The sequence below is a fragment of the Hemibagrus wyckioides genome, linkage group LG15 (genome assembly GCF_019097595.1).
Source record: "Hemibagrus wyckioides isolate EC202008001 linkage group LG15, SWU_Hwy_1.0, whole genome shotgun sequence".
Classification (NCBI taxonomy): domain Eukaryota; kingdom Metazoa; phylum Chordata; class Actinopteri; order Siluriformes; family Bagridae; genus Hemibagrus; species Hemibagrus wyckioides.
Window position 1 is genome coordinate 13,551,489 of NC_080724.1, and position 12,410 is coordinate 13,563,898.

The window sequence follows — 12,410 nt, forward strand, 5'->3', positions numbered from 1 at the left end:
TGTGTGATGATTGTGTAATGGTGTGTGATGATTGTGGTTGATGGTGTGTGATGATGTGTGATTGTGTAATGGTGTGTGATGATTGTGTGATGGTGTGTGATGGTGTGTGATGATTGTGTGATGGTGTGTGATGATGTGTGATGATTGTGTAATAGTGTGTGATGATTGTGTAATGGTGTGTGATGATTGTGTAATGGTGTGTGATGATTGGGTAATGGTGTGTGATGATTGTGTGATGGTGTGTGATGGTGTGTGATGATGTGATGGTGTGTGATGATTGTGTAATAGTGTGTAATGGTGTGTGATGATTGTGTGATGATGTGTGATGATTGTGGTTGATGGTGTGTGATGATGTGTGATGATTGTGTAATGGTGTGTGATGATTGTGTGATGGTGTGTGATGATTGTGTGATGGTGTGTGATGATTGTGTGATGATTGTGTGATGATTGTGTGATGATGTGTGATGATTGTGTGATGGTGTGTGATGATGTGTGATGATTGTGTAATAGTGTGTGATGATTGTGTAATGGTGTGTGATGATTGTGTAATGGTGTGTGATGATTGTGTGATGGTGTGTGATGGTGTGTGATGATTGTGTGATGGTGTGTGATGATTGTGTGATGGTGTGTGATGATTGTGTGATGATTGTGTGATGGTGTGTGATGATTGTGTGATGGTGTGTGATGATTGTGTGATGGTGTGTGATGATGTGTGATGATTGTGTAATAGTGTGTGATGATTGTGTGATGGTGTGTGATGATTGTGTAATAGTGTGTGATGATTGTGTAATAGTGTGTGATGATTGTGTGATGGTGTGTGATGGTGTGTGATGATATGTGATGGTGTGTGATGATTGTGTGATGGTGTGTGATGATGTGTGATTGTGTAATGGTGTGTGATGATTGTGTGATGGTGTGTGATGGTGTGTGATGGTGTGTGATGATATGTGATGGTGTGTGATGATTGTGTGATGGTGTGTGATGATGTGTGATGATTGTGTAATGGTGTGTGATGATTGTGTGATGGTGTGTGATGGTGTGTGATGATATGTAATGGTGTGTGATGATGTGTGATGATTGTGGTTGATGGTGTGTGGTGATGTTTGATTGTGTAATGGTGTGTGATGATTGTGTGATGGTGTGTGATGATGTGTGATGATTGTGTAATAGTGTGTGATGATTGTGTAATGGTGTGTGATGATTGTGTAATGGTGTGTGATGATTGTGTAATGGTGTGTGATGATGTGTGATGATTGTGGTTGATGGTGTGTGATGATGTGTGATGATTGTGTAATGGTGTGTGATGATTGTGTGATGGTGTGTGATGGTGTGTGATGATATGTGATGGTGTGTGATGATTGTGTGATGGTGTGTGATGATGTGTGATGATTGTGTAATAGTGTGTGATGATTGTGTAATGGTGTGTGATGATTGTGGTTGATGGTGTGTGATGATGTGTGATTGTGTAATGCTGTGTGATGATTGTGTGATGGTGTGTGATGGTGTGTGATGATTGTGTGATGGTGTGTGATGATGTGTGATGATTGTGTAATAGTGTGTGATGATTGTGTAATGGTGTGTGATGATTGTGTAATGGTGTGTGACGATTGGTTAATGGTGTGTGATGATTGTGTGATGGTGTGTGATGGTGTGTGATGATCTGATGGTGTGTGATGATTGTGTAATAGTGTGTGATGATTGTGTAATGGTGTGTGATGATGTGTGATGATTGTGGTTGATGGTGTGTGATGATGTGTGATGATTGTGTAATGGTGTGTGATGATTGTGTGATGGTGTGTGATGGTGTGTGATGATGTGTGATGATTGTGTGATGATTGTGTGATGGTGTGTGATGATTGTGTGATGGTGTGTGATGATGTGTGATGATGTGTGATGGTGTGTGATGGTGTGTGATTGTGTGATGGTGTGTGATGATTGTGTGATGGTGTGTGATGATGTGTGATGATTGTGTAATAGTGTGTGATGATTGTGTGATGGTGTGTGATGATTGTGTAATAGTGTGTGATAATTGTGTAATGGTGTGTGATGATTGTGTGATGGTGTGTGATGGTGTGTGATGATATGTGATGGTGTGTGATGATTGTGTGATGGTGTGTGATGATGTGTGATTGTGTAATGGTGTGTGATGATTGTGTGATGGTGTGTGATGTTGTGTAATGGTGTGTGATGATATGTGATGGTGTGTGATGATTGTGTGATGGTGTGTGATGATGTGTGATGATTGTGTAATGGTGTGTGATGATTGTGTGATGGTGTGTGATGGTGTGTGATGATATGTGATGGTGTGTGATGATTGTGTGATGGTGTGTGATGATGTGTGATGATTGTGTAATAGTGTGTGATGACTGTGTAATGGTGTGTGATGATTGTGTAATGGTGTGTGATGGTGTGTGATATATGTGATGGTGTGTGATGATTGTGTGATGGTGTGTGATGATGTGTGATGATTGTGTAATAGTGTGTGATGATTGTGTAATGGTGTGTGATGATGTGTGATGATTGTGTAATGGTGTGTGATGATTGTGTGATGGTGTGTGATGGTGTGTGATGGTGTGTGATGATATGTGATGGTGTGTGATGATGTGTGATGGTGTGTGATGATGTGTGATGATTGTGTAATGGTGTGTGATGATTGTGTGATGGTGTGTGATGGTGTGTGATGATATGTGATCGTGTGTGATGATTGTGTGATGGTGTGTGATGATGTGATGATTGTGTAATAGTGTGTGATGACTGTGTAATGGTGTGTGATGATTGTGTAATGGTGTGTGATGGTGTGTGATATATGTGATGGTGTGTGATGATTGTGTGATGGTGTGTGATGATGTGTGATGATTGTGTAATAGTGTGTGATGATTGTGTAATGGTGTGTGATGATGTGTGATGGTGTGTGATGATTGTGTGATGGTGTGTGATGGTGTGTGATGATTGTGTAATGGTGTGTGATGGTGTCTCACCCTCAGGCCTGTATTGGGCGATGATGGTGACAGTTTGTCCAGCGTTCTTCAGTGCTGCTGCAGCCTGCTCATGAGTTGCATGTCTCAAATCTACGCCATTTACCTGCACACACAGTGACTGTTAGAATTTGTGTGTGTGCATATGTGTGTGTATGTGTGTGTATGTGTGCTCACACTTAGTATCTGGTCTCCTTTGCGCAGTTCTCCACTCAGGTCTGCAGGACCTCCAGCTAAGATAAAGGAGATGAAGATTCCCTCACCATCCTCACCCCCAACTATGTTAAAGCCCAAACCTGACAAACCACGATGGATCATTACACGCCTCGGCTCCCTGAGAGACAGAGAGAGAGAGAGAAACAGACAGGAGGAGACACAGATCCACAAAGGCTAAACATTTTTTCTGAGGAGAGAGAGTGTGTGTGTGTGTGTGTGTCAGTCAGACTGACCTGGGAATGTCCTCGTCACCCATCATCATGCCCTTGGGGATGGGTGAGTAACGACGTGGAGATGTGGGAGTGAGGGTTTGTGGGTAATCTGACAGATAACCATGACTCATCTCATCCATATGAGCAGAGTACGCTACAGAGAGAGAGAGAGAGAGAGAGAGAGAGAGGGAGAGAGAGGGAGAGAGGGAGAGAGAGAGAAAGAGTGAAAGAGAGAAAGAGAGAAAGAGAGAGAGAGAGAGAGAGAGAGATTACAAATCACAAATTTGTTAACTCTGTGTGTGTGTGTCTGTGTGTGTGCACGTGTGTGTGTATGTATGTGTGCACGTGTGTATGTGTATGTGTGTGCACGTGTGTGTGTGCATGTGTGTGTGTGTATGTATGTGTGCACGTGTGTGTGTGCATGTGTGTGTGTATGTGTATGTATGTGTGCATGTGTGTATGTGTATGTGTGTGCACGTGTGCATGTGTGTGTGTATGTATATGTGCACGTGTGTGTGTGCATGTGTGTGTGTATGTGTATGTATGTGTGCACGTGTGTATGTGTATGTATGTGTGCACGTGTGTATGTGTGTGTGCACGTGTGTGTGTGCATGTGTGTGTGTGTGTATGTATGTATGTGTGTGTGTGTGTGTGTGTGTGCACGTGTGTGTGTGTGTGCACGTGTGTGAGTGTGTGTGTGTGTGTGTGCATGCGTGTGTGTGTGTGCGTGCATGTGTGTGTGTGTGTGTGTGTACACTTACAGCTGGTGATATCAGGAGGATTGTACGTGTCCTGAGTGTACAGGTTGGAAGCTTTGCTCACTCTGAGAAAAACAACCTCTGCCGTGTTCTTCAGCGCCACTACAGCGTCCTCATGCGTCACATCCTCTAAACACACATTATTTACCTGCACACACACACACACACACACATATTTTAGCTTACAGGAACAATCATTGTCTTCTGAATATTTGCTTCAGAAATGGTGAAGTAACACAAACAGGGAAATGTGTGTAATGTATAGAATGTTTACATGCACTACACTTTCAAGCTATTAGTTATTAATAACCTTATAATAGCCTGGCTACTTACAGGAAATAATAAAATATTAAACCAAAATGACAATTTCAAGAAAAATAATCAGAAAGCATGTTCAACTTACTGCAAGAATTTTGTCCCCGATTTGTAGTCGCCCGTCTTTATGTGCAGCTCCGCCCTCAATGATTTTTGTCACATAGATGCTGTTATCACCAGGAACATGCTGATTTCCCACTCCACCTGCTATACTGAACCCCAGTCCTACACACACACACACACACATCCAGTTTAAATGTCTCTTGATTAACTTAAGACTAGCTGAATAAAACAACTTCCTTTATGTTTTTCTTCAAGGCATTACATCAACAATCATCCATCCATCATTTTCATACACCGTTTATATACCGTTTCCATGAAAGGGTGTACATGGTCTGCAACAATGCTAAGGTAGGTGGTACATGTCAAAGTAACATCCACATGGATGGCAGGACACAAGGTTTCCCAGCAGAGCATTGCCCAAAGAAGGACACTGCCTCTGGCGGCTTGCCTTCTTCCCATAGTGCATCCTGGGGCCATGTGTTCCCCAAGTAAGTGACGCACACACATCCAGCCATCCACATGATGTAAAAGAAAACGTGATTCATCAGACCAGGACACCTTCTTCCATTGCTGCGTGGTCCAGTTCTGATGCTCGCATACCCATTGTTCGTGCTTTCGGCGGTGCACAGGGGTCAGCATGGACACCTTGACTGGTCTATACGCAACAAACTGTGATGCACTGTGTATTCTGACACCTTTCTATCAGAACCAGCATTAACTTCTGCAGCAATCTGAGCAACAGTAGCTCTTCTGTTGGATCAGATCACACGGTCCAGCCTTCACTCCCCACGTGCATCAATGAGCCTTGACTACCCATAACCCTGTCACCAGTTCACCATTGTTCCTTCCTTGGACCACTTTTGATAGATACTGGCCACTGCAGACTGGGAACACCCCACAAGAGCTGCAGTTTTGGAGATGCTCTGATCCAGTCGTCTAGCCATCACAACTTGGTCCTTGTCAAACTCTCTTAAATCCGTACACTTGCCCATTTTTCCTGCTTCTAACACATCAACTTTGAGGACAAAATATTCACTTGCTGCCTAATATATCCCACCCACTAACAGGTGCCATGATGAGGAGATCATCAGTGTTATTCACTTCACCTCTCAGTGCTCATAATGTTATGCCTGATCGGTGTATCTTCTATTTATTGTAAGTTATATGTATGTTGTTACTAAAGCAGCATTCACTCGCTCTGTCTGACTTTCTTCCTGGGCACACATCATGAACTGACTGACTGTTGCATCACATCACCTTTTGTGATCCACAGAAGAAATGAATTCATTTGGGTTCAGAACATAAAGGTGAGTAAATGATAGGAGAGCTTTCATTTCTTTAACACTTATTTATGTATTCATTTACACAAGCTTGACTCTTGTAGTTAGTGTTACGACAGACACAAGACTAAACCAGAGCTAGTCAAGTTTTAATATTAACTGCTTTGCTCCAGCTGGAGCTCTGCCTTCCACCGCTGTGCTTCAACTTGGAACACCAGGTACAGTTTACCAGTGTTACACAAGACAATGTTTTTTGTTTTGAATTTTATAAAACTCTCCTACACTTTGTATAGACTTTGTATTTGGACTCTTTTCTCTCTTTTCTCTACTGTGTCTTCTTCTAGTGGGCTGCAACTCAACATACTGCATCATGGATTTAACTCCGATGGGCAAACCACCTTGTTGATGGACCACACGTTAGGATCCATGAGATCAAATGACAATTTGACATCAAATATATTTGTGGACATTTTTTTTTTTTATTGTCAATGCTGTCAATAAACTTGTCTGATCATTTCAGCCATAGTTGTATATGAGCAAATTTCCTTAAACACTCATCAGTAATTTCTCACACAAACAAACACACATGCACCTTTGGGGCCCTTAATGAGTTTGATCTCGATGTGTTTCCTGCGGAGGATGTAGAGACGGACGATTGGCCCTGCCTCCTTCAGCACCTCCACCGCCTCACTGTGAGTGACCTCACGCACATCCGCATCATTAACAAACAGGATACTGTCATTCACCCTGAGAGAGAGATAGAGAGAGAGAGAGAGAGAGAGAGAGAGAGAGAGAGAAAGAAAGAAAGAATCTCATAGAAGTTGCATTAAGCACAAACTAAAGTTACAGTAAATAATTAAATACAGTTGTATCGTCCTGTAGACACAAACTACAGATCTGTTATTATTTCATCATCTGTGTGTGTGTGTGTGTGCAGATCATTACAGATAATATTTTCAAACAGCTTGAAGACACCACCCACCCTCTTTGTTTTATGGACAGAACACATGCTACACTTCAGATGAACCTGGAACGTTTCATAAGCTTATATGGGTCTGTTTATTCATTTGTTTATTTGACATGATGTGTGTGTGTAGGTGTGTGTTTGTGTGTGTGTTTGTGTGTTACCTCAGTCGTCCATCCTGAGCTGCTGCACCTCCTGGTATGATTTTTGTGATGAAGATGCTCGGATCATCTCCTACATGTGGATTATCTGTACCACCTGCTATACTGAAGCCCAAACCAGAGTTCCCCTAGACACACACACACACACATCAAATTAAATGCAAATTAATAAACAAAGTCAAACAAGGACACACTCCCTCTTTTATAGTGAACTGCTATATTCCATTTTCAGAAAGTGTGAGTGTGAGCGAGTGTCAGATTCACCTGTCAATAACTTACACATCCACATCTAATGTTCTACTCATTCTGACAAATCCCACAACTCCCACCAACTCCATACACACAGCTCTTTAAGTGTACTCTTTAAGGGGGGGTGGGGTACTCACCCTCTCCAACGTGATCTCTTCATATTCTACCTCTCCACTTAATCCGTTCATCTGGAAAAGAAAAGACAGAATGAGTGTGTGAGAGAGAAAGAGAAAGAGAGAGAGAGAGAGAGAGAGAGAGAGATGAAATTTCAATATACATCTCTCTCTCTCTGATTTTGGGTGTCTTTCATCTTTCACGCTCCCTAGTTGTTATGGCTACTCCATGGCAACATCTGTCAAGCCTTCCGGGGAACCCTGTTTCCATGGCAACTCAGATTTCTATGGCAACTGTTTCAGGCTCGTACACCCACACATACACCCACACACACTCAAACCCCCCCCCCCACACACACACACAGCACACACACACACACACAAACATATATCAGTGACATATATGCACTGTTATTTGAATTAATGACACATTATAATTATTTTCACAATTAACATATTAATATTCAAGTGAAATACAAATATTCAAATGCACTACACTGCTATGCAGAATCAACACACACACACACATTTTGCTATTTATGCCTCTTCATTTTCTAAATGGAATGTATGAACTCAAGCTAAATATAGACACACACACACAGAGCAGGGTGCCATCAGTACACACATACAGATATATATATATATATATATATATATATATATAGATAGATAGATAGATAGATAGATAGATAGATAGATAGATAGATAGATAGATAGATAGATAGATAGATAGTGTGTGTCTATGATTGTTCCTCGTATAGTTCATGCCAACAAACGGTGTACACTGCCCCTGTGTGTCTTTATCTGGCTGTATCCCCTGTCCATCTATATATCTGCCCCTGTCAGTCCCTTTGGCCCTCTATCTCTGACCCCATGTCCCTCTCTCTCTCTCCCTCTCTCTCTCTCTCTTTCTCTCTCTCTGTGTGTTCTGTTATCTTCCTGTCAGGTCACCCCCCCACTCCTCATCTCGGTTGCATGTGTTCTATCTAACATTACACAACATTTCTTTGGTTTCCCCCTAAAAGGCATCATTTACTCCACAACAGGAAACCTTCCTTTCAGACAAGGTTCCAAGTAGGAGCCCCTTTATCTACAGCAGTGAACGAGTCTTGACTATCTCAAGCTAACTCACCTGCAGTGTGTTTTGTTCTCTCACTTAATGAAGTTTTATTCCCAAGTGTGCACTTCAGTTCTGCTCACTCAGCCCGTTCCTGTGCACAGTTACATAACACATACACACCACTCACAGCATGTTCACTGAAGTGTGTTTAATCATGTAAATGTAGTCACACAACACAGAGAGAGACAGACAGAGGGACATGTCCACTGGTGGGTCCATAATGTACACACACACACACAGTAAGAGAGAGAGAGAGAGAGAAATAGTATCTCCTTTGTATAAATGAACTACACAACCGTCACTGTCCCTCTGTGTCACCATGACAACAACTATGCTGATACCTGCCTGTAACCATGACAACACCCCATTGTAACCCAGGCAACCAGCAGTACTCTTTCTCTCTTACACACACACAGTTGCTTGCTCACCAACTCACAAACACACTGTGTGGATCATTTGATGAAATATTTATTTATTCAACCAATCACATGATACAGTGAGGAAGGGGGTGGGGCCAACCAACTGAGCTGGAATTCAGCACGTATGTTCCACATGGCATCATTTATAATACTACACACACACACACACACATTTCTAAAACACATGAACACTAGTGCTCTCTCTCTCTCTCACACACACACACACATTTCTAAAACACATGAACGCTAGTGCTCTCTCTCTCTCTCTCTCTCTCTCTCTCACACACACACACACACACACATGAACACTAGTGCTCTCTCTCTCTCTCTCTCTCTCTCTCTCTCACACACACACACACACACACACACAGACACACACACACACACTGTACCAGGCTGCGTTGTCTCCGTTTCTTGGCTTTGCGTACGTTGTGGATGAAGCGGCGGCCCATCTTCTTCGCGTACCAAACCGACACGAACATGACGTCACACGCCGATCACTGGCCCCGCGGCACGAGCCGATCGGCCGGACACGTGTATGACGTAAACAAGATCGCCGTTCAACACAGTACGCGAGCAGATCAATCTTGCAATTTCACAAATCTTCAAACGCGGAGATGCTACGCGCACGTATCGCGTCGATGACACCACACACACAAAATGATGAATAATTCAGAACAGTTTCCACCGGTCTGTAGTGTTAGCCTCTCCGCGCGCGCACTCTCTCGGACAGGGTCTGGAGCGCGTGCCGGCTCTCGTGCGTCCGATAGGACCCAGGAGCTGTTATAATATCCTCGCAAGACACTCTGTCGACAAGATGGCGTCCCCCTAGAGCTGTCTCACTCTATACCTCTGTCTCTCTCTCACTCCCTCTCTCACGGTTTATCACCGTAACACACCGAGCTCCATCTCGCGCTCACACGTTTCGCCTCGAGCGCGGGTTCTCCAGTGACGAAAGCGCACTCCCGCCTGCCTCTCTGTCTCTTTCTCTCTCTCTCTCTCACTCACTGTGTATGTGTGTGTGTTAATTGCTTTGCCAGTACTTACTCTTCTATAGTCCCAACTGATCCGACCTCTCTAATTAACACACACACACACAACCAGGACACATAGTTAATGAACATTACATTGCAATAATAAAACATTTCTCTCTCTCTCTCTCTTACACACACACACAAACGCTCTACCTTAACCTACCCCCCCCCCGAAAAAAGTTGGGGGGGGTTCTTGTTGCCATGGAGACCAACATCCCCCTCACCGTAGAGATATGTCTGCCTATGCGCGTATTTTGTGAAGGGAATAATTTTGTGTGTGTGTATGTGTGTGTGAGAGAGAGAGAGAGAGAGAGAGAGTGAGAAAGAGTGCTGTATATTCAAAATTAGATCTTAATAATGACGTTGCTATGGAAACAGTAGTCTGATTGGTTGGCATGATTATGACATCATGTGCTGAATGAAATCTGCTTGTGTCGAGTTCTAAAATCCCCTGGCATGTTCTGTAATGACTTGGTGTGTTCTACAATCCTGTTGTGTGTGTTGGAAGCATATCATTACACTGTGGGTTCTACAGTCTGTTACACTGTGGGTTCTGATGGCCTAAAGCCCGAGGTGAAAGTGCAGGTGATGAAATCAGAACTGTGTGTGAGCTTACCAGAGTGGACGTGGCGTAGTATGGGGCGTGGCTGCTGGGGAGTAAGACAGGCTGCAATAAGAAAATAGAGTGAGACAGTTAAGATACATTTACACTTAAATGCACTGCTGCCACATGATTATCTGATTGCACAATAGCATGAATAAGGATGTGTATAGGAGTTCGTAATAAACTGGTCAGTAACAGTGTACGACATAAATAACGAACGATGTCACTCAGATCAAACAAACAAACAATTGCATATGATTATACTGGAAAAGAGCAATGAAACTGCATTAATAAACTGACACGCTGTCCAAGGTGCTGAAGCACTTCCAATGCTGATCACATGGGGGCGACAAACACCGACACTACTTTTTTTGTTAACGCACATTACTACTACTATTATTATTATTGTTATTGTTGTTTTCACTAAAGGAGATTGGAATATGGAGTAGTGAGTAAGGATTAGGGAACAGGGAGAATGTAGTAGTGAGTAGGGATTTTGGAGAATGGAGTATGGAGTAGTGAGTAGGGATTAGAGAGTATGGAGTATGGAGTAGTGAGTAGGGATTAGGGAGAATGGAGTATGGAGAAGTGAGTAGGGATTAGGGAGAATGGAGTATGGAGTAGTGAGAAGAGATTAAGGAGACTGGAGTATGGAGTAGTGAGAAGAGATTAAGGAGACTGGAGTATGGAGTAGTGAGTAAGGATTAGGGATTAGGGAGAATGGAGTATGGAGTAGGGAGTAAGGATTAGGGAGAATGGAGTATGGAGTACTGAGTAGGGATTAAGGAGACTGCAGTTTGGAGTATTGAGTAAGGATTAGGGATTAGGGAGAATGAAGTATGGAGTAGTGAGTAGGGATTAAGGAGAATGGAATATAGGATAGGGATTAGGGATAGAATACAGAGAAGACAGACATACCTTTGCAGGTGATATATGTGTATGTGCTGGGTAACCATGGACACCATCCGCAGGGGCGTGGCTTGAGTCACTAAGGTGCAAAATCTCACCACTCTTTCCAGATGTTATGTGGGCAGGGCTGTGCTCAAGGGGCGGGGACTCCTCATCTTGATAACGGTATTTCTGCAGAAAACAGGACAGACAGTAAGTCAACCAGAATTCTAATCTGCATGTTTGCATCCTATTTACTTTCCTGTTTACTATTTTTATGTTTTCTCAGAGCTCTGAGTTTTGCTAGAGCTGTTTATGTATGTTGACCTAGTGGCTTAGTTCCTCTGGTCTTCTAGATTCTTAATTTCTTTGTGTCCAAATTTGTGTGCTCTTGGAAAGAGAAAGAGTAGCTGTAGATTTCTAGCTCTAGGATTTAAACACCTCACTTTTTTCTCTTTAACCCTAAGATCATGTGCTCACTGAAATTCCATTGCTTGTTTGTGGTTACAATTCCTCAGGTTTCTAGATTCTTGTCTTATCTTGTCTCCTCTATTGGATTCCACAATTATTAATTTTGTCTCTTGAGTTTCTTAGCTCTGAGTTTACAAATTTCTCATTTTTCAGTGTTTCTCTCTCTCTTTGCTCCTTATGTCCAGTTCCCTAGTTTTTTTGGCCCAAAATGAAATCAAATTTAAAATATATATATATATATATATATATATATATATATATATATATATATATATATATATATATATATATATATATATAATTAATAAATAATCAATATATATTTTTAAATATAACAAATAATATTTAACAATAAATAAAACAAATTATACTTTTACTTCAATGTTTTGAAATAAAACAAAAATAAAATAAAAAAGACACTTTTCCAAAAAATTAATTAAAAAAAATAATTAAATAATTTTGGTGGTGGCTTGATGTTTATTATGAACATATACACACACACACACACACACACACACACAGACCTGTAGCCATAGCATGGACATTTTATATAAACACTCTCAGTGTG

General features: G+C 42.0%; 1 protein-coding gene across 2 annotated transcripts in view; it reads right to left on the reverse strand.

Moving 5' to 3' along the window:
* The window catches only part of dlg4b (discs, large homolog 4b (Drosophila)), a 40,591-nt gene that overhangs the window by 7,524 nt on the left and 20,657 nt on the right, over positions 1–12,410 (reverse strand). For both annotated transcript variants that reach the window (XM_058410866.1, XM_058410865.1), the window contains exons 4-13: positions 11,402–11,563; positions 10,496–10,546; positions 7,331–7,381; positions 6,948–7,072; positions 6,412–6,566; positions 4,565–4,701; positions 4,165–4,309; positions 3,425–3,557; positions 3,153–3,309; positions 2,979–3,081 (exon numbers count right to left, since the gene is read on the reverse strand). In XM_058410866.1, coding sequence (XP_058266849.1) covers positions 2,979–3,081; positions 3,153–3,309; positions 3,425–3,557; positions 4,165–4,309; positions 4,565–4,701; positions 6,412–6,566; positions 6,948–7,072; positions 7,331–7,381; positions 10,496–10,546; positions 11,402–11,563 — 1,219 coding nt within the window. The remainder of the gene's footprint in view (positions 1–2,978; positions 3,082–3,152; positions 3,310–3,424; positions 3,558–4,164; positions 4,310–4,564; positions 4,702–6,411; positions 6,567–6,947; positions 7,073–7,330; positions 7,382–10,495; positions 10,547–11,401; positions 11,564–12,410) is intronic.